The sequence below is a fragment of the Schistosoma mansoni genome, chromosome 2, assembly GCF_000237925.1.
Source record: "Schistosoma mansoni strain Puerto Rico chromosome 2, complete genome".
NCBI classification, from domain to species: domain Eukaryota; kingdom Metazoa; phylum Platyhelminthes; class Trematoda; order Strigeidida; family Schistosomatidae; genus Schistosoma; species Schistosoma mansoni.
In genome coordinates, this window is record NC_031496.1 from 1,422,798 (window position 1) to 1,446,319 (window position 23,522).

The 23,522-nt window shown below is 37.9% G+C and overlaps 1 protein-coding gene across 1 annotated transcript; it reads right to left on the reverse strand.

Annotated features, from left to right (window-relative positions):
* Positions 1 to 12,117: 12,117 nt before the first annotated feature.
* On the reverse strand, positions 12,118 to 13,113 carry Smp_170410 (hypothetical protein). The gene is made up of 3 exons (XM_018795283.1): positions 12,757 to 13,113; positions 12,494 to 12,712; positions 12,118 to 12,434 (listed from the first exon to the last, which is right to left on the reverse strand). Exons 1-3 carry the CDS (start codon positions 13,096 to 13,098, stop codon positions 12,213 to 12,215), a joined length of 783 nt encoding a protein of 260 aa, XP_018649611.1. The 5' UTR covers positions 13,099 to 13,113; the 3' UTR covers positions 12,118 to 12,212.
* Positions 13,114 to 23,522: the final 10,409 nt, after the last annotated feature.

Genomic DNA, 23,522 nt, shown 5'->3' on the forward strand with positions numbered 1-23,522 from the left:
GTAAAAAATAAAACACAATTATAAGCTAATTTAAGGCTAATTTCCCGTGCTCCAAGAAAACGTTAGTTCGGGGTGAAAAACTATAAATTGGTCAATCTCCACAAAAATGTTGACGTAACAGAACACAAAATGATGCTGAAACTCAATAACTAGAAAAACGTAGAGAATGAATAAATCTGGGTCACCACAAGCGATTATACGCCATCATCTAAAATCTTAAAGAATAGATTAGGGTAACTTTAAAATAATGTGTAACGTATTAGATAGAAGTTACCAAAATCAGTTAACAATACTATCCAACAAACAATTAACTATGGATACAAAGAAGTCACGTCCGGGTCTGTCGGCGTTTTCTAATGAAATTTGTAATGTGTAAGTTATTGATACCAACGCGGAACCTAGGTGTCAAAGAGTGGAACATATCTAAAACCCACTACATAATGGTTAGAATTAACAAGTATGAACCCCTGAAATATAACTTAGCTAACAAAAGAGTGGACTATCAGCTACGAAGAAGATTCAAAATGTGTGAGTTTCATCGGGTATTACAATGAGTCTTGAGCGGTTGAGTTGAATGCACCAGTAACCGTCACAATTCTGATCATAAATGGTCTGTTCCAGGACATTTTACAGATGACTCGGTAGCAGTTGAATAACTTTAAGCATAAGCAGATATACTAATCGAAACGTGATAGGTCTTCAATTTAGTATCTTCCAATCGCTTGTCTTTTAACTTGGATTAAAAGACAAGTAACTATCTCGAGACAAGGAAATGTAATATTATACTTTACAGTCATATTGTAACCAGCTTATTTTTCCTAAACCACGTGAAGGAATTTTATTCGTGTAATCCAGTGCATACTTTTTAATAGTAACTGTCTCTTGAGTTAGTTGTGCTCACTGGTCCCATGGGTTCAAAACAATCATAAGTTAGAAGCCAACCTGGTAGTCCACCCCTTCCGAAACACACATAAGCCTTTATGACAATCAAAAGGCTAAAATATTGTCCAGCATCATAACAACACAATATGGTTTTGGTGTCTTTGTCTAACAATATGATGTGTGATATGGATTTTGCTGTGTATTCGCAAGTAATTCATATAGGCATTAGAATCACGAATGAGATGTGAAAAGATCTTAGTGAAAACCAGGACGGAAATTAGAAAACCTATGGTGGATAAACATATTCAACAGCCGTTTACGAAAACTACACTTGTCTGTGGAGGCACAGGTTCAATTCTGTTTAAAAAAAAGGTCAGTTTGGCCCTAGCGGAAGTAACTGATATAGACGATTTCGCTTAATTTTTGTTCAAATATACGTCCAAAGGACGTGAAATTGGGAAAGACAACCAAGAACACGATTCCAAACAATTTCACTTAATGTAGAAAACGTTCTCTGTTTTGCTACACAGACTAGTAATCCCCCCCCCAAGTAAAATGCCCTGGTACGGACTAGGGTGGACAGAATCAACTCTTCCACTCCAAATGCTATCATATGGCCACGCATATACGGCCATTGTCAGGGAAGTCTTACTTACTGCCTTCTCGAGGCATTACTGTTATTTACGAAATTAAGAGGACGAAACGTGAATGTCTAGTGCTTTAACTGGGTTGGTGGATATACAGGATTAACCTAGGGGATTTTCAAAACCCTGATCCCAAACCGATGGTGCAAATGGGCTACAGAATTCTGAGAGAATAAATGGCGTACGAACCAATCATTGGTGACCGGCTACCATTGAACTGAATCTACTGATGTTGCTTCACGGCCTCGTAGATCAAACTTTCAGGTCGGAGACTCCGGATGTGGCCCCCTAAGAAAGCCATTTGCTTCGGCTTGGGCACCCAGGTAGTATACCAGTCCTTACGCGGAACAAAAAATTTGTGTGGCACATATATATTTGTATCAGTGTTTATGTTTAAATAAATAAAATGTCATCATGGTCTGAAGATTGGGCGATGGCTCATTATATTTACGATGTTTGCTTTATGCTCGTGAGATAATAAGATCCGGAGTAATACAGAAGCTGGCTCCAAAGTTTATAAATCCTATAACATGAACAATTTAGTTAGACTGGGTTTACCCCAATGTCAAGTTGTCATGAGAAGCGATAAAGATAGCTAATAACCGCCTATGAACCCATTGGAAAGTCTTTATAGACAGTGCGTTGTTAATATGAAGCCAAGCAACTGTAAATAAAAGAAGTCCGCACGGACTTCTAAGCAGGACAACTTACGTGGTGCATGGGCTCCTCAAGGTTACTGTCTCAAGGACAAACTGGGAATGATTCAGTATTTAAACTGACGGCCTCAAGTGTTATATGGCAGGGATTCAGAATAGTCGCTGTATAGTATTCTCCACTTTTTGTCTGAAAAATTGCTTTCTGAAAAGTTACTTTCAGCTCTATTGAGTCGAACTAAGTTATAACAGAAAGCGAGAGATCTGTTAGAGTATATTTTTCAGTAGTTCTCAGGCTAATATCAATCCGTGGTATAAACTGTTAGCAAAATATCTGTTTCACTTGTATGTGCGTTGAAATCTGCTCAAAATCAATCAGCCATTGCCTATAGCTCTTTGAAACTATATAGAATACTGGTACATACTGGTTTCCGGAACATTTATCGAAATCATTACCACTGTAGCTGTAAATAATTCCCCAAAATCAATAGCTCATTAAGTGTTCGACATTGGATGCTGACCACGTTGTTTAAGTGGACTTGTTTAGCTGAAGGCTTTCGGTCATGCATCCGCACCAGATCACGTTTCGACTCGGCGTGGGACACAGCTCCTACGTTTCATTAGCCAGCTCATAGAAAAGGTCCTCGATATATTGGTAACAAATCAAATATATCTTTCCTGCCTCCTCTCGTCTGACTTCTGATCTCTATCTGACTGGGAACGATCAAACATAGAAGGTGCTACTGGTATCCAGTTGTAAAACTAGAATATCCGTTGCATCCTCATTGGTGAGCCCGACGTGATCTGGTACACCAAGTCAATATACTGTGAGTCTGTTCCATTTTGGAATATTATTATTCATTGTTATTCTTTATTTGAATTTTATATATTGTGATATACTTTTTTCGCGAATTTTTTTTCTCGGATATATTTTACTTAGACATTTTTCGATATCTATATTACTATGACGGAACACTCTCCTAAGGTTCTTAAGTTTAAGTCTATTCCCCCTATTTCGATTCAGTTAACGCCATTTTGGCCCGACAATATCGAGTCCTGGTTCTGCTATGCAGAAGCCGATTTTTGCATGCACGGAATCACGGACTCGCGCACACGATTCCTCGCGGTAGTTAAGGCGTTACCGCGCGAGTTTAACAGGTACGTAACACCTAGTATGTTTACTAGTGATGTTTCCGAACCTTACGAATCGCTTAAGCTATCGATTTTAAAACGAGGAGACCTAACTGATCGACAACGGTTAGACCAACTCCTTAACAATATCGACTTGCAACATGGTTCTGCGACGGACATGTTGCTTAGAATGAGAGAAGTCATCGGCCAACGAACTTTCGATGATGGCCTATTTCGACAACTTTTCTTGTCTAAACTCCCTCAACAGGTGCAGGCAGTGCTTGTTTCATTTCAAAACAATGCCATAGATGAACTAGCTGCATCTGCCGATCGAATCTTGGAAATCACCAAATTTTCTAAGGCCGAGGTTTTTACTATCAAAGAAAAACCCCAATCGACCTCGACTGACATGGCCGAACTATGTCACACGCTTACACGATATCTTAGAGTTCGCAATGACCGTAGTCGGTCAAAAACCCCGCGTAGAAGCGCCTCACGTAAGCGATCTGGCTCTCGACCACGAGAGACAGACAATCCCGACTGGTGCTGGTATCATAACCAGTACGGTAAGTTTTCCAGAAATTGCAGGAAACCTTGCAATTATCCGACTTCAAAATCGACTGACACGAAAAACAGTTCGGGAAACTTCCCAGCCGGCACGCGTTAACGGCAACCGTAGCCGGCGAACACAGCCGTCTCTTATATGTCACGGATGTGACTACGAAAGTTCGCTACCTCGTCGACACTGGCGCAGAAGTTAGCGTTCTTCCAGCAAATCTCGACGACAGACTTCGCGAGTCTGTTTTAAGTTTACAGGCGGCAAACGGAAAGCCGATCGCTACTTACGGTAAAAGGTACGTCTACCTTAACGTGGGTTTACGCAAACCCATACACTGGATTTTCGTTGTTGCAGACGTCTCTATGCCAATCATTGGTATAGACCTGTTACAACACCACAATCTACTCATCGACACACGCGCACGAAAGTTAATAGACGGAAACACTAAGTTATCCGTTTGCGTAACTCCTTGTTCTGGTTGCAGGTTATCCCCAGTCACGATTAAGCACGCCATAGACCCCTTGTACCAAGCAGTACTCGACAAATACCCCGGGATATACCAATCGCAATCGAAATTAAGTTGTGTAACCAGCAATGTTACACATCACATCTCGACTACAGGACCACCTATATTTTCGAAAGCCCGAAGACTTGCTCCCGAAAAGCTTAGGTTAGCTAAAAACGAATTCAACCACATGATGGACCTAGGAATAATTCGACCATCGAATAGTCCATGGGCAACCCCATTGCACATGGTCCCTAAAAAGGACAGCAATGATTGGCGGCCAACTGGTGATTATCGGCGTCTGAATGCTAAAACCATTCCCGATCGTTACCCGCTGCCTCATATTCACGATTTGACAGCTACCTTGAAAGGTACAACTGTCTTTTCGAAAATCGACTTGGTTAAAGCTTATAACCAAATACCGATGGCACCTGACGACATTCCTAAAACCGCCATCATCACTCCTTTCGGTCTTTACGAATTTCTACGAATGCCTTTTGGTTTAAGAAATGCGGCTCAAACCTTCCAAAGGTTTATAGACGACGTCTTCCGAGGTCTCAACTTCGTACATGCGTATGTTGATGACTGTCTAATAGCAAGTCCGGACAGAGAATCACATCTCAAGCATCTGGACATTGTTTTCGATCGACTCCAAAGGCATGGCATTACTGTCAACATTCAGAAATGCCAAATCGGAACTAACTCCTTAGACTTCTTAGGACACACTATTGATGCTCAAGGCATCCGACCACTTAGGAGCAAAGTGGCGGCCATTCTGGATTACCCGGAACCGACCACGATCAAGCAGTTACGAACTTTCAACGGACTCGTGAGTTTCTATAGACGGTTCATACCCAAATGCGCATCCTTAATGAAACCGTTAACCGATCAGCTTCGTGGAAATGCGAAATCAATTAGTTTAGACGACATAGCCCGTAAAGCATTCTCCACAGTTAAGGAACACATTGCTAAAGCAACCCTGCTTGCTCATCAGGACACTCCAGCGCCCATTAGTATCGCAGTAGACGCATCCGACTCAGCAATCGGAGCAGTCTTACAACAATGGGTTAACAACTCGTGGCAACCTCTAGGATTTTTCTCGAGACGGTTGTTAGACGCGGAATCTAGGTACAGCACGTTCGGTAGGGAACTCCTAGCTATGTATTGTGCTGTACGGCATTTTCAACATTCCATCGAAGGAAGAGAATTCACGCTTTTTACCGATCATAAACCTCTTACCTTCTCTTTAAGTTCATCTTCAGACAAGTACTCACCGCGAGAGTCTCGACAACTCGACTATATTTCGCAGTTTACTTCAGACATACAACATATTTCTGGAGCAAACAATGTAGTCGCAGACGCCTTGTCTCGAATTAGCTCCTTCAACAGTTTCCAAGGAATCGACCTTCTTAAACTCGCTCAGCTTCAAAAAGAAGACATTGATCTTCAGCATGAGTTATCCTCGACAACTCTAAAACTAAGTATTAAGCAGATGGGAACAGGTAAGGAAACCTTACTCTGTGACACATCTACAGGTAGGGATCGTCCAATTGTACCAAAACATTATCGCCGCAACGTCTTCAATACGTTGCACAATCTTTCTCATCCAGGTGCTCGTGCAACAATCGAACTTATAGCCGAACGCTTTTGTTGGCCTGGCATGAATAAAGACGTGAGGGAGTGGGGACGCTCCTGTGTAAGCTGTCAGAAATCTAAGGTGATCAGACACAACAAATGTCCCTTAGGCTCTTTCAAAACCCCTGACGCTCGTTTCGACCACATCCATATAGATTTAGTAGGACCCTTACCCGACTCGAACGGATACTCATATCTCCTAACATGCGTAGACCGTTTCACGCGATGGCCAGAAGCAGTACTGATTAAGGACATTACTGCTGAAACCGTGGCCCGTGCTTTCGTCGAACGATGGGTAGCAAATTTCGGCTGCCCTTCCACAATCACTACAGACCGCGGACGCCAGTTCGAATCTGGACTTTTCCGTTGTCTGACCTCACTATTAGGAATCACGCGCTTCCGAACGACCGCCTACCACCCACAAGCAAACGGGTTGGTAGAACGTTTTCATCGACAACTAAAAGCTTCATTATCAGCTTCAAACGTTTCACAGTGGACAGACGCTCTTCCACTCGTCTTGCTAGGTATCCGCAATGCAGTGAAAGCTGACATTGGATACACGGCATCTCAACTCGTTTACGGAACGACACTCCGACTCCCAGGAGAATTCGTGGATCCTTCAGCTTCTTCATTGAACATGGATCTAAACTCTTACACGAGTAGGCTTACAAACGCTATGCGTTCAGTTAAACCTGCTCACACTCGACCTCAATCAACTGATGTTTTCGTTCAACCCGAATTACGACATAGTACACACGTCTTCGTTCGTCGAGACTCACATCGACGACCCCTCGAATCAGCATACGAAGGACCCTTCAAAGTTCTTCAACGCGAACCTAAGTACTATATAGTCGATAAGAACGGTACGAAAGATAGCATCAGTATCGATCGACTCAAAGCTGCGTACCTAGAAGGAAACCCTAGCTACGTCGATTTTCCTTCGGTACAAGCAAACGACACAGCTACTACACTCGTAGTACCCTACACGACAACCGACACACAACTTGATACTTCGTCAACGTCGATAGAAAAACCTAAAACAACGCGTTCTGGAAGACGAGTAAGATTTCCAGAACATCTTAACGAATATTGCACGTAGGACATAAGCTTTATCTTGAATTACCCTTTCAAAGTTTATTATAAATTTTTTTTAATATGCTCATTTTTTTATTTATATAAAAAAAAAAAACAAAAAAAAACAAAACATTTTTTTGAGCGTATATATATATATATTTATATATTGAAAAAAACCAAAAGAAAACCTTTTTTTTTCCGATCGCTTTTACGCTGTTTGTAAGTGTATCAGTTTATTTTTTTTCCGCTCATCTTGTGTCCTTACGCAAGTACGAGTGTATTTTCGACATGCACTCACACGTTTTATTTTTCCTCTTTTCCAGGATGGCTGGAAAAGAACAACGAAGTTTCGCAAGGAACCGAAATTTTCATTGTACTATATTTCTTTATTGCTACGTTGTACATTTTGGTCCCATAGTTTAAGGAAAGACGACCAGACGCTGCTAAACGAAGCAAGCTATCAGAAGAGTGTTTACCAACGACAAACTCGTTGGGTTTAAACTTCTGGCTGGTCACGTCTTAGGGGCATCACTACCTCACTAGGGGGGGAGTGATCTGTAGCTGTAAATAATTCCCCAAAATCAATAGCTCATTAAGTGTTCGACATTGGATGCTGACCACGTTGTTTAAGTGGACTTGTTTAGCTGAAGACTTTCGGTCATGCATCCGCACCAGATCACGTTTCGACTCGGCGTGGGACACAGCTCCTACGTTTCATTAGCCAGCTCATAGAAAAGGTCCTCGATATATTGGTAACAAATCAAATATATCTTTCCTGCCTCCTCTCGTCTGACTTCTGATTTCTATCTGACTGGGAACGATCAAACATAGAAGGTGCTACTGGTATCCAGTTGTAAAACTAGAATATCCGTTGCATCCTCACCACACTCCCAATTAGTTGTGTCCAGACCTCTGACTAAGAATTTTTCTGGTAGAAATTACTATATTCGTGCATGAATGAAGCAAGGCATAGAAAACAACGTATGTCTGGTTAAAGAGGAGTGAATACAAGCAGCCCATATGTAAGGATAGCTGTCAGAATTTTATGTGGACACTCTCTTCGCCTTTTAGCTGATCAGCTTCATTGAAGCGTCCTGTCTGTGTGTTTAAAACAGTAGAATAATGTTCAACCTAAGCTTCTTTAAGAGGTTCCTATGGTCCATTATGGAGCGAGCATAATACTGTGACGCTGATTAAAAGTTAGCATTCTCCAGAGTCATAGTTAATATGTTCCAAATGAACACACACGCTTTGTAAGATATCTAAAGTAGATGACCTGACCTAGGCTTGATAAAATCAATTAGGATAGAACGACTGATGTTGGTATTTGAAATTTAATACCTTTTAAGTACTTGGCTACAGTACATACAGTATCATTTTTCATCATAATTATGTAAAGTAGGGCGAGTAAAGACAGGTATTTATAATGGTATTAGTGTAAGGTCGAAAGGATCAGTCATCAGTAGTGACTTTACCATAAATTGACTTGTGAATGTTAGATTGAAATTTTGAATCGTATTTGGTTGTAAACAAATCTCTAAGATGAATAGTTCTGTAGGTCTTTGAAATTGATGCTGACCTAACTTCACTGAACACACCTCTAGCTGAAGGTACTCGCTCAGGCATCCACACTATATCACGTTTGGTTACGACGTATTACTCATCTCTCGCAACATTTAGTCAGCTTAAACTATGCACTTTTTGATGCATTGACCATTTTCTAAATACGTCTACGAACCCCCTTTATTCCTGATTTCTTGTTTGACTGACTTTCGGATCTCCGATTAAAAAGGCTTTCCCGACAACGGCTTTAACAAAAACTGTATATAGTTGGGAAATATCTGAAAGTTTATTTATAAATCTAAAACATACACATCCATATTGTCATTTACAGCCCACTGCCAATTTATTAAGTAATTCATTTTGTAGAATCCATTTGAACGTTTCGTGTTTAAAAATCCCTCCATGCATACATCCACAGCTTCTTCTCAATGTTTTTGTTGTTTGTACATTATTGTTAGTACTTTTTGATGCCATTTTGTATTGTGGTGTTTCATTTCATGATGGTTTTCTCTGTTTCTTCTGTTGCTTTCATTGGGTTTCTATATTCTTCTTGAACTGTATACAATTTGTTTTAATTGATATTATTATGGCGGCTGCTATATTGACTGCTCGCTTTTTGATTGTGTGGTTTGATCTTGACTGGGATCGTGTATTTTGGCTGTAAATTGGAGCACTTTCCCAGAAATTGAAACATTTTGTGTTATAGAACAGCCGATCAAACGGAATCTTACTTGGTCTATCCAGAAAGGGTAGAATAACACTTACTTTTTGGTGTTTTCGATTGAATATTTTGGGATCAATTGTTGGTTGAATAACTGGGTGGTAATATTTGTTTAGAACCGTTATTACCCCAACCGCTTTGTCCTGATATCGACTGGGGTTTGCGAGTCTCTTCCTTTTACTTGCCAGTTATTCGGCCACCTCCAGACCTTTTTGGATCTAGGTTTGGATCTTACACATTTTGGTAGTCTAATTCTTTGTGAAAGTGAGAGAAACACTTCTGCTAGATTTCGTGAAAAATTACCAACACAAGTAAGATGTGAACGATCAATAAACTTCGTCAGTAAACCTGATGAACAGAGTGTAAATGACGTAAACAAACTTTGAAGGAAGTAAACTTAAGAAATTCGGAATTCGATCAACCACCCGATGTTTTTGGCTAAATACGTGAAAGCATCCCGCCTACTTTTAAAAGCCATTAACTCCGAGGCCAAAAATCACTGAATGATGGGTTTGATGATGGTCCACACGCTTTGAGAGTTCACATTTCAAAACTTCGTAGAGATATTGTCTCATTCGATAGTGAATTACCCATAAACATAATATTTCAAACGTCCATCACCTATTCACATACCATTTCAAAGCTGTGTTGATATCTTATTGATGCAGTTGATACCTTATCTTGGAAGAATAGCCTGACTGATAACCGATCTCTTGGACGTAATTCGGTGAATCTTTTCTGAACATGACACTGAGGATAGACATTTTCGAGCCATTTATAAAGAATCTGAAGTATATCGGGATGAGTGGTATATTTGAAAGCCTGGTAAATATTGGCAATATGATGTCAGATCATTACAAGAATAACAGCTGGACAGGAAACTTTCACCCCTTTACATCAATGCCTAAATAAACCCTCGGTCAGATTACTGAAAATGAGAAGCTATTTGATAGAAATAGGCTGTTATTATAACAAACATCTTGTATCTCAGCATGCAGATACTATGGCCGCCAAAGTGGGGCCGATAGTTATGATAACCGACTCATACTTAGCGTTTCTTGAAACTTCAGAACCCGACCTAAGCGTCTCGTATGTATACTGTTAACAAAGTTGTAATGAGACCGTCGTCGTTCCATAACTACGTAAAACTAAAATAATGAAGCATGTCATAGTCGATTTAACGGAAGCTGTGGGTCATATGGGACCCAAATACATATGAGATGAATTGAGATATCCTGATCGTTTGACCATAGGTTCTTTGAGAATACTCTCACAAGGGTAACAGTTATTGTCAAAAGAGTGACTGATACGATATGACTACTGAATTGTTTAGGCAACTGTCCATAACTCTGAATACTAAGAGTTACCCAGTAAAATTATTAAGGCTAACTAAGTGAATTGCTCAAATTCACAACCAAAATTCACCATCCCAGTCAAATCTAGCAACACAATCAAAGAGGGAACAATCAATATTACTGCCGCTTTTATGACTTGATCAAGGTCGTCGCCAATTTGTTATGACTTTACAAAATAAACAAAGGACGTATACTAATTCGTTATCGGTTTTTATGTCCGGCTTTTATTCACGTGAATTATCCACCAATGGAAATACGACTCTTCCGGCCTTAACACTGTGACAATCAATGACGTTCGATCAGTATGAGTAATCTAGTGTCCTTATTGGTTCTTTATCCACCTAGTTCTTCCAATTGAGTCCAGAACACCAATGACAGCTTCTGTTATGCGAATCTATGCGAATCGTTCATTTCAAACATACTCTGTTTATACACCAGACAGACCACATCACACCATAAAATAGAAAATAAAATTTGTACAAGATCAAGCCAAATGTGGCTGTGAACGTGAGAAACAATAATCAATAAACTGAGTATAACTTGGGAACAGTAAATCGTAGAATAATAATTCACAGGTCAAAATGAAGCTTATAATAAGGTTGATATAGATATGCATAATCTAGTTACTGAATAGTTATACAATGAGAATATATATAAAATTATCGTCCAATAGTAAGTCCTGAGAGTTACCCGTACTTATGTCTTCGCTAGGATATAACAGCCGCCAAGATAATATATCAATTAAAACAACATAGATACATAGATAGATAGAAAGAAACATGGAAACTCAGTGAAAGCGACAGAATTGATGAGAAAACTATTATGAAATGAAACATTTCAATCTCAAACGGCATCAAAATGATTAACAATAATGTACAAATAAAGAAACCATTAGGAACAAGTTGCAAATATATGCATGGAGAGAATTTAACACACGAAACCTTCAAAATGGATCCTACAACATTCACGTTATAGCTTGTTGCCAACTTATCAGGGTCTATTGTCATTATTCACATTACGTAATGTGGTATTATTACCATTCGATGATATTATCATGATTATTCCTTGTTCATATATACTCACGGAACCGGTACTTTAAGTAAAAATGATCTTTATGTATGCATGCACGATTGTACAGCTTGATAACAAGTTCGTTGAAAAGAGATCTCTTCGCTGAACTTCGCGATTTTAAAACTTATCAATCAGTCCGAAGCTTAAAAGTAAATGTTATTTGACATGTATAAAACGACTGAGAGTCACTTTTGAGGCAAGTTGGAGATATTCTTAACTATTTGAATACGTTTTCAATCAACCAACCAACTAACATCATCGTTTACCTTCAATGATCTTCATGTGAATTCCAAGGACCTCATAAAGACATTCAAAACTCGCAGGGAGATGTAGGATATTTATTGATGAAATTATCTAATACATAGTATCAATACATACTACACATCAAGTTGTCTGAAATTTCTATGATGTCGGTTTCTTTAAACCGGCGTTTGATCTTCCTTGTATGCTGAAACAGTGAATATTTCTATGGAACCTGGACCGAATTGTTTTTTCGATGCAAAGACACCACCATATGCCTGTATACCGAAGCGAGAGAGTTGAGTTAAATTCAAAGGTGGTGATTCAGGCTTTAGTTGTCCACGAAAGTATGCTTTGAATGTTATAAATGGTAATTTGATTTGTTCTCGTCCTCCAGATGTCTGTAAAAATTTCATAGAAAACACATCGAATTATTCTACACATTTGAATACCATATTACCTCGAAAAACGACTCATATGATGGACAAGCGAATATATCCGAACAGTTACCATAGAAGATCAATTTGAAATTCGAATTTTCACCCTGTCTATGTAGATCAATTACAACACCCGTAAATTGTGACAAATTCCAAGTATTCAATATGTAGTCGACACCGGCGAAACATGATCCATCTGGTTGTGGGTTGAGTAGATAGAAGAATATTCCTGATTGATAATTCTAAACATGGTGTTAGTTAAATTATATGTATAAATAGAACTTACATAAGCAATTAATGGTGTGAGTGTAGCTACAGATCGCCCTTCAATTCGAAATGTATCTGACACTTCAACCCATACATCAAATAAAGTTGTTTCAGGATCAGTGAAGTTGAATAGAGTTGAATTGACCGAGTCACCTGGCTGAATGAGGGATGCTGGTGTGGAATTATCATTGAAATCAGATGTCATTATGTCATCGCTTGTAGTAAATGATTGTGTGTCATCAGTTTGTGATGAGTTTTCCTCCAAAGCGTTGTAAGTGTTGGGCAATAGAGTTGTAAATATGAAAACAACGACAGAGATATTTCTGATTACCGTTCTGAGGTGAAACAGTCTGAAATTCATTTGAACAATTTATCTGTAAGGTAGATTAGAATTGTGATTGAAGTTGAGTTAAAAAGATGTTATTAGTATAGCACGAGATGGCCGCACCATATTTTGTATCGGTTACACTTATACATTGACAACTTTGAGTACCGGATAAATGATCTACAGATAGGGTGTTCGAGCAACATCGAAGTTACTGGGTTCGAGTTCGATGTGTGAGATTGTGAATGAGCACTGCTGAAGGGTCCCATACAGAACGAAACGGTCGTCCTCTGCTTCCACATTTTCAATGTTGGCTTGACCTTGATCGGTTCCCGATATCAATTGAAGGAATTGACGTACATCCACGATTTATTTTCTTATTCTCTGTGAATGTATTTCAAGGCTTGCCGAAACTCGAGAAATTCACCATTTCAAGAATATACTTTACTAATATAGCGACAGTATTTCGAAGCACTGTAGGCTTTGCAAACGTAAGACACTCAGTAATGTATTACAGTCATTCCATGAATCGTAGTCACCATGACTGCCTTCTGATGGTAATTGATTTGAGCAGCATACCTTGGGTTTCGCGCTGCTTGAAAAACCATCAGAGAGGTGTACCCGCACTCAGGAGAACTGTTGGATCGAGGTGGATCTGAATTCCAACTACAAGGCTCTCAGTTGAATGTGTCACCACTGATCTATTTGAGTAGTAACTAGTTCCACAAGTGACTGAGACATTTACACAGATCGGACTGAATTCATGTTTGTTTAGTCCACAATGCTGATTGTAAACTGTAAATCCATCAATTTTTATAACAACACTCTAGCTCGGTGTTAGCATCACGACAGTAATAGACCTAATCTCCAAATTTTCTATTTGTCATGACGTGACTACCCAATCTATATAATTTATCGCGCAAGTCTCAACATTGTCTACAAAGACGTGTTTGACCTTGATCATCAACAATATGACGTCTGCCATTTCTGAAGACCACATTTGAGCTGGGCTGAGAACAATATGTTTGATGAAAAAAATAAGCAAGGAGTTATAGAGGGTGATCACGCCTGCATGACTGAGTCATGCGATCCCCATTCATTGTTGGCGCGTACACTATTACTGACCTTCTCTCCTTGTTATAGCACTATAATTTAACTACCATTTACCATTCAGTACATCGATATCGACTAGAAACTACTGATCTATTGATCAAGTACTGGTCAACTAGATTTCCAAACTTTTCGATTACTCAGTTCAGATAATATATCCGATGTCCATTCTCAATTCTATGTATTTGAGTTTACAGAATTAACGTTCATACCATTTGTACTATTTAACTATTTTGTTGGCCACTTTCACTTGGTCGGATATTTGAATTTTTTGTGTTATGAGGTGAATACTGACACCCCTTCGCGTAATACATTGAGAGAATTGCTAAGAATAACGTTGATAAAGTATCATCATGAATATTGAAGAAAATTCACTAGTTATGCAGAACTTGTTATATATATGTAGAGATTGTTCAACTGATAACGTATCGTCAAAGATTGGATTCAGTTAAACAACTGTGGGAGATTTGAGATTAGTGTATATTACTTGTCTTCCTAGTATGAAACTCCGGAGAAGCATTCGACCATAATCACGTCAAGCATCATCTCGAGTCCTTGAAACTGTGAAAACGAGGTTGGCCTCTAACACCTCACGTTTCTACGTTCGGTCTATTGTCAGAGTAAAGACCTCCATTGAATACTGGTGACCTCTGTGTTTATGGAAGCTATACAAATTTTTGGATCACAACGATTTGTTATATTTAGCTGTTTCTATTACTGACAATTTATATATCATTGTGAATCCATGGTTTGGAGGTAAATTTCAAAAAGCCAATGAAACACCAATCAAACACTGAAAATTTGAATAACTTACCTCAGGAATAGAATATTTCGCCTCTTCAACCAATGACATGCACGTTTGCTTTTATACTTTCATTTTACATTGAGATTATGAGTATCATGCAATCAAATTATCATGAATATGATCAGATTCCCAATTGCTGTTTAGAGTGGAATACGAAGGTCAGCGGATTACATAGAGAGGACGTGTGAAACATTAATACATGACAGAGTTAAGAAATAATACCAACAGTAAGCTTATTAAAACTTACACGAGATTACTAGTGGCACACGCACGCACACAAGTAAGTGCATGATTAGCTTTCAAGTAAAGGATAATATTATCATGTGATTTAATTAAAGTAGAATAAGGACGGCAATTGTTATTTTTTTACACTCTACACACTGAGTTGAGATAAACATCCGCTCGAAATTAGAGGGCATGGCAACGCTGTTTTGTCCAACTATGCGCCTGACGTCTAGTATTCTGATCCGGTATTCAACAGTTCGAATGCTTAACTCCAGTCAGTTTGCAATATTGAGAGAATTGATAATAAAATCTATAAATGAGAATGGACCGGACGGTTTAGTTTGTACAGATTGTTGTGACTAATTCGTTGAAATGCTTGTGGAATCTTTTATGTGCTTCTGTAATATGTATTGATAGTTTAGTTTACAAAATTTGTTGAAAGACATCAGAAAGTTAGACAAATGATATCTTCCCTCAATGAATCATAGCAGTAATCACTACGACTGAAATCCACAGTTCAACTAATAGAAATCACTAAATGAATAAAATGTTAGCGAATGAAGTAATTTGAAACTGAATTCAGTCTTCGAGTTAATTGTCTTCTATTATGAGAAGAAACAGTAAGAGGTATAGAGATAAAGCAGAAAGATTTATTGTTCCAGTGAGAGTCTCTGATTTCGGTACAGACTGATGGGTGACATTTACATGAATGCGTTCATAATTCTAATTGATAATGAATAATACTATTTGTTATATCCCAATGAGTAGGAGAAATGCATTTCTGACGATTCGTGACCTAATGTAAGCCACTTCTACAGAGTAAATAAATAACCGACCTTAAATTAACACACGTTTAAATTCTACTTAACACTCCATCAACAATTGAATTGTGATGGTGTACTCATTGGGACTCATTGTGATGCGTCGTAATCTTGTCACTTAACTATATATAATGGAATTACCAGTCGACATAAATAAAGAACTTGCTTGTAACCACTCCACTGACTATTCGATGCTCCGATTGTAGATACGGGAACGTTTGAGGAATCTTTCGATTATTTCACGTCCATTCCATAGAGAGAATATCACTCCATGTTTGTGATTGCTTACCAAAGACAAGAAACTTTGAGGATGATGTAATTATAGTGATGTTGAGAATATCTAACTACTTACTAATACATAACACAATCTATCATTATTCAATTGATATGGGTTCTATGGGAAAATAAATGTCTCAGGAAATGGAAAAGTGTTTTTGATGCCTCAAATGAATATCTTAATCAATGTATACATTTCTGTGTATCATCAGTGTGAGCTTGCAAATTTTAAAGAGAACGTGTAATGCTTATGATAATTGATCAGTCTTGAACTTTACTTAGAGCACCATTCTATAATCAACGTGATCCCTTCATATGTGTTTACAGCCTTCTATCATAATACATTAATCCATTTGGAACTACCGAAGTACGTGTTAAACAGATTTGAGCATATTTACTCTCTTGATGGCAAGCAATACGAACAGCTACTTCATCTAGACGTTTCTAATCGGATTTCAGTATACATCAATCGAAGACAGATCAAACCAGTAAAATTCCTCAGTATATAACTGTTTGAGTGCATTTTACAGGATACGAATATCCTATCAATGATGAGGCTATAAATTTACCTGGTTCCTGAAACTCCACTGTTATCGAATTCATGTTAAAAGTAGTGAGCATACCTATTTAATGAATAATTGTTATACCTGTGGTAAAATATCTGACAAACCAGTTATGAAAATCGAAGTAGTGAATACCAGTGAGGTAAACTGTATTTATGGAAAACATAATCATTTGGTACATCTGAATCCTGAAGAGTTGGTAAGATTGTTGACATTCAATCTCTGTTTCACATTACTATTCATTTGATCATATGTATTCCCAAAATTCTTGGTTCATTTTGTAGAAGTAAGGTGAAAATAGTGTTAACGACACGTTAGTGATTTGAGTATACTATATCTGTTCCAATCATCGTTGTTGTTTCTCAAACTAACCAGATTATTTGAGATGATGCGATACCTATCAACTCAAAAACCCTTCAGATTAATCCTCAGGTGATCTGGAAATATATAATTCTTCTATTCCACATGACTCAAATTGTCACTTTAACGTAAAGTATGTTTTATATTTGATCTGTTAGATGATAATTTGGGTTTTCGAAAAGTGGACACTGTAATGATGCATTTGGACTATTTCAGTTGATTGGATCTCACCCAGCGTTCCAAATCTTTGCAGTGAATACCCAAACAAATAAAAGATTGTACAATTCAATAACAACGACTTCAATCTCAGTTACATAGAATGAGTATAATACTGTAGTGACCTGCTTTTCTCGACGAAAACGCGATCGGTATAATGGAAACAATTGTTATTATAACCAATTGTACCAGTGATTGTTTTAATGTACTCGTTTTTGTTTAATTGTATCGAAATCACTATTCGTTTCGTGTCCATCATGTTCGTTTGAACTTTCTTACGCTCTGCATTTATTTCCTGTACTCGTCGGTACGTCTCGATATTTTTTCGATACCACGAGATCGCCAATAAATATACTTTATCTGAACTAATTACAGCCTTGTGGTTTACGAGCTATCAAAGGAACCAAGTCGTTTTCGGGCGCGTGATCTTACTGTAGTGGCGATCATAGTCAATCGAGACTCGACGCCACCAACAATACATGGTACATAATTATTAGTAGTGAGATAAGAAATCTCATTTCTCTCTCTGAGTAACTAATAGATAAAAGTGATGATCAGTAAAGGTATTGGAATTAACCATGTTGTGATTTTCTTGTAGCACCAATTGTTTAATTGTATTACTTCGTCAATACTTGACGAGACATGTGATCATTGCGGCTATTGATGTTCAATCTAAACAACAATCCCCAAGCAAACCATAGATCAAACTGACGAGGTCAATATAGAAAGTCATATATACTAAGGTTGAGTGAAGAGATCAAAACAGTTTGTTGACTTTAAAGTAAGACCAGTAGTAAAGCTAACTCACTGCGTTGTCTCTACAGGGATGCTGTCTACGAAATTAAGAGGATGAAAAGCGAATGTCCGGTTCTGTAATCGGGCACTTATCTACTCCCTTCTATTCCCATTTTGTGTGTTTTATTTTCAAACTTATAAGGCTACTCGCCGTGGTGAGTAAGTGAAACGAAACGGAAAAAGACGGAAACCTTATCTGCTTTCAGCCTATATGTTTAGAACAATGGGTGGAACACTTTAAGAAGCAGTTTAACTGGCCTTCAGCTACTGTACAACTACCCACTATTCCCAGAAAACCTGAATGGAACATTGAAGTAGGTCTCCCGACCCTACCTGAAGTTCAAAAGGCTATAGCTAATCTGAAACGACGTAGAGCAATTGGTCCAGATGGATTGGCTTAAGATGTCTCTAAATATGGCGGTCCAATTTTAGTAATTTGGCTGACTAATATATTGGCTAAAATCTGGGAGTTGGACGTAACCTCATCTGACTAGTCACAATCACTCATTGTCCTAATATGTAAGAAGAGGCCAAAATCATCCTGTGATAACCATAGAGGGATTATATTTGCAAATATAGCATCTAAAATACTAGCATCAATAATTTATGAATAAACATTGGTACCTGTGGTGGTATTTGGTCCTATGGTTATTTGGAGACGTAAGTTACAAGTATGTCGACCGACCGTGTTTCAATAACAGACGAAAGCAAAACCATGGTTGTAACACACTTTTTGGCTTACTCCATTTGCAATTGAGAAAAAAGCGGATAACTCATCCGGTCAATTTTTGGAACCATTTTAAAAGCAAGTTACGACTATCGAAATGTTTCGGAGTTAATTTTATCCACTTCTTTGGCTTATCGCATTGAAGATGCACTGACTTTCGCATACACTATAATTTTGATAACTGTCCAGATGACCAATATTTGTAGTGGGTATACTGGAGTCTAATGGTGGCGATGTGACCACTGAACTTCCCTGGAGCCATACTTCGAGGCTGATACCTATTTTGTATTACCCTGATGTGTTACTCAACAAACGCGGCTTCTCTTGTGACTGCGTAGAGCAAACGGCATATTACCTAAGTTACTAGGTGTGTTTATCAAAAAAGATTAGAGACCTACACTTAATAACATTGGTGAACTAGTTGATACATGTTGTACAAGTGGTTGACTTGGATTTGATCTTGGTGACATTCTACGAATAGTTCAGCGTCCAATGATCTGCTGTCTAATGACATTCAAGTCTTTGATAAATGAAGAACGGCAGATAAACTGTTCGCATAGTGCGATGAAAAAGGATAAATGTTTAAGTCAAGTTGGGCGAATAAAAGCATTCAACAGAATTGAAGTAGTTGTCACTGGTTCAACTTGCGGCACAAAATAAGGGAGATGGGTGAAACCACCTATCTGATAAACTTTATACAACCATAAAGTGATTAACAATATTTAGAAGCATGTTGTCACAAAGCGTCCCTTTAGGTAAAACTCCTATTTGATTTTGGTTTTATACAAACTGCTACACAGACGATCTCAGAGTTCACTATATCGTGGGCGTGGCTTATTTAGGTTGTTCGAAATTCAGTTAAGTGCCGTCCAACGTCTGATTTTACGCCTGGATGCTTTAACAGAAGCTAATGATCACATATCTCATACATACATTACCCTACCCTTTAGTTCGTTCCGTAGCTCACAATTTACATATAGTCCCAAAACTCCACCGATTCTTTTGTTTTTTGTCATGTGCTGCATTTCTGTTTCATAATCATCAGAATACACAGATTTCTCAATGAGCTTGGGATGCGACTTCTGGTAGATCAACATCCGGCCCAACTACAAATGAAACCGAATTTGTCGGACAATGAAACTACAATGTACGGTGATTCATTTAAACAGTACCAAATTCGAGTCCACTTGAATATAAAGTTCGAAACAATCGGTAAATTTTCACAAGAAACATTTTCAACTCAAAAATTTCGTATGTCCCTTCGTATATATTTTTGTGAGTTTTCCGTTATTCATGAAGATTTCATTATCAAACTACTGGTTTTAATTCCACTGCATCACACTCTTCAAACAGCCAATCCTATTCTATTAACTTGAATTTTACCTGAGAACACATGACCCATCCTATGGTTATAAACGAAACTACTAAAGAGGTCTTAGGAATGGTTAAGTTTTTCCAGAAAGGCTAAAATGTCTTTAAAAAGGACAACCTCCCGCACACTTTCCACCAATTCGATTTTCCTCACGACCTTTGTTCTCTGATCGGTTGTTATGTTTTTTAGTTCTTTAAATTGTTACATACTTGATGGTCAAATTTCGCTACTATAATGACAACTTTTGTATCAGTTTTGTTTGAGTTGATTGTTCTGCCACAAATATTAATTTTCTGAAATTCCATCTTCTTCCTGTGTCGGTTGCTGAGAGTTGATGTGTTGGGTATAATTGACTGCTGTCAGTTCCAAAGAGGACCGATTGTATTCGAGTAACTCAGTCTCCTTCATTCCTAGATCTATAGACCTCAACTCCTCAATATCCTTTAGATATACTACTCGTAGAAACAGTGTTTTTAATAGGACATCATACGATTTGTGGTGTAACATGAATGAAACCGAACCATCACCTTTGAAGAGCGTAACATCAAAAATGGTGGGAAGGGTGAATTTACAGGCCGGACAAAATTGATGGTGAGAAGGATGGCTCCGATACGCTCATGTTAGTGGAGAAAAGCATTTTATTCTTTTCAGACTCTTTTTAATGGAATTACAGCAATTATTTGCGATATTGTGTTTGTTCTTCTATGATTGTTAGTTCTGCCTAAAGTTTACTTTAGTTTTCTTCTGAGACGACCTACCTTATGGAAACTCAGACTCTTAAGGTGACGCCACATTTTTGACACCCAACGATACTGATTATGAAAAGAGCCACAGAGAGAAATAGGGTTTAATGACAAAGTTAGCGGAGTACAAAAAACGTTCGAAGCGAACAGATGCTTATTTGATTTAAACTTGATTCCTTGAGTTAGTTCGGACGTGTTCCATTTTGTTACGCCTAATCATACATTGTATTGAATTTCTGTAGTATGTGTGTTCCTTCTTTAACGATAGTTCACTCTAGCGAAAGTAACTAGTTTAACTTCCAGTTCATATATCGACAGTAAAATGAAAACTTGTCAATCTGTTTTGCCAGTGAACAGTTTTCTAGTTTAGAGAGAAGAATGTCAGCCAATATGAGACCTAGATGTGAACCAATCGCGACACCATCTATTTGTCTATACATTTCATCACTGGATTTGAAATGCATGTTCATAGTAGTAATAATTTATCAATCTCCACGGGGATTGTAGCCTCTATTTCCCGTTCTCTAAGTTCTTCATAAATATGTTCTGCAGTAACTCTGAGTGGAACATTTGTGAACAATGACGTTACGTCTGAGGATATCATCGTTTGATCTTCACTGTTTACGATTTTGATCTTATCCACGAACTGGAATACATCCCTAATACTATGCTTCACCAGATGTTTGTGGAGTGGATTAAGAATGGTTGCTAAGCACTTTGCTACAGCATGATATGAGTAATCGTTCACTCATAAAATTGGTCTCAATGGGAAGTGCGGTTTGTGTACATATGGTAGTCCGTACAACCTAGGTGAATGGGTATCTACCGGATTAGTTGTCTCCTATACATTTGTTAGAATCGCCTGTTGATCTCTGAGCTTTTTTAGGAATTCGGTCACTTCATTCCCTATCTTATTATTGACATCCTTTTTTTCCATTCAGTTTCATAAAGTTTCGGTGTTTACTCAAAATTCTACTCATCTTGTCAATGTAGTCTTTTCGCCAAGTAGGATAGTTCCTGTTCTTTTACCAGATTTCGTGATAACTGAATTTTCGTCATTATTGAGTTTATTGATAGCCTCCTTGTGTTTGATTTACTTGAAATACTTCTGTAGTTGTATCTATAAGAAAATTTACCGAACGCACCAAAAAATAAGTGTTATTCTATCCTTTCTCGATATATCAAGTAATTGTTTGTGGCTTTATAACACAAAGTGTTTCCAATTCTGTGAAAGTGCTCAAATTCACAACCAAAATTCACCATCCCAGTCAAATCTAGCAACACAATCAAAGAGGGAACAATCAATATTACTGCCGCTTTTATGACTTGATCAAGGTCGTCGCCAATTTGTTATGACTTTACAAAATAAACAAAGGATGTATACTAATTCGTTATCGGTTTTTATGTCCGGCTTTTATTCACGTGAATTATCCACCAATGGAAATACGACTCTTCCGGCCTTAACACTGTGACAATCAATGACGTTCGATCAGTATGAGTAATCTAGTGTCCTTATTGGTTCTTTATCCACCTAGTTCTTCCAATTGAGTCCAGAACACCAATGACAGCTTCTGTTATGCGAATCTATGCGAATCGTTCATTTCAAACATACTCTGTTTATACACCAGACAGACCACATCACACCATAAAATAGAAAATAAAATTTGTACAAGATCAAGCCAAATGTGGCTGTGAACGTGAGAAACAATAATCAATAAACTGAGTATAACTTGGGAACAGTAAATCGTAGAATAATAATTCACAGGTCAAAATGAAGCTTATAATAAGGTTGATATAGATATGCATAATCTAGTTACTGAATAGTTATACAATGAGAATATATATAAAATTATCGTCCAATAGTAAGTCCTGAGAGTTACCCGTACTTATGTCTTCGCTAGGATATAACAGCCGCCAAGATAATATATCAATTAAAACAACATAGATACATAGATAGATAGAAAGAAACATGGAAACTCAGTGAAAGCGACAGAATTGATGAGAAAACTATTATGAAATGAAACATTTCAATCTCAAACGGCATCAAAATGATTAACAATAATGTACAAATAAAGAAACCATTAGGAACAAGTTGCAAATATATGCATGGAGAGAATTTAACACACGAAACCTTCAAAATGGATCCTACAACATTCACGTTATAGCTTGTTGCCAACTTATCAGGGTCTATTGTCATTATTCACATTACGTAATGTGGTATTATTACCATTCGATGATATTATCATGATTATTCCTTGTTCATATATACTCACGGAACCGGTACTTTAAGTAAAAATGATCTTTATGTATGCATGCACGATTGTACAGCTTGATAACAAGTTCGTTGAAAAGAGATCTCTTCGCTGAACTTCGCGATTTTAAAACTTATCAATCAGTCCGAAGCTTAAAAGTAAATGTTATTTGACCATGTATAAAACGAACCTGAG

Bases quoted from the DNA above. Each gene is read 5' to 3' on its own strand.
- Smp_170410 (XM_018795283.1), bottom strand. From the start codon at position 13,098: ATGAATTTCAGACTGTTTCACCTCAGAACGGTAATCAGAAATATCTCT. The intron at 12,713-12,756 runs GTAAGTTCTATT...CACCATGTTTAG, and splicing joins TCACACCATTAATTGCTTAT to AATTATCAATCAGGAATATT. The intron at 12,435-12,493 runs GTAATATGGTAT...AAATTTTTACAG, and splicing joins CATATGAGTCGTTTTTCGAG to ACATCTGGAGGACGAGAACA.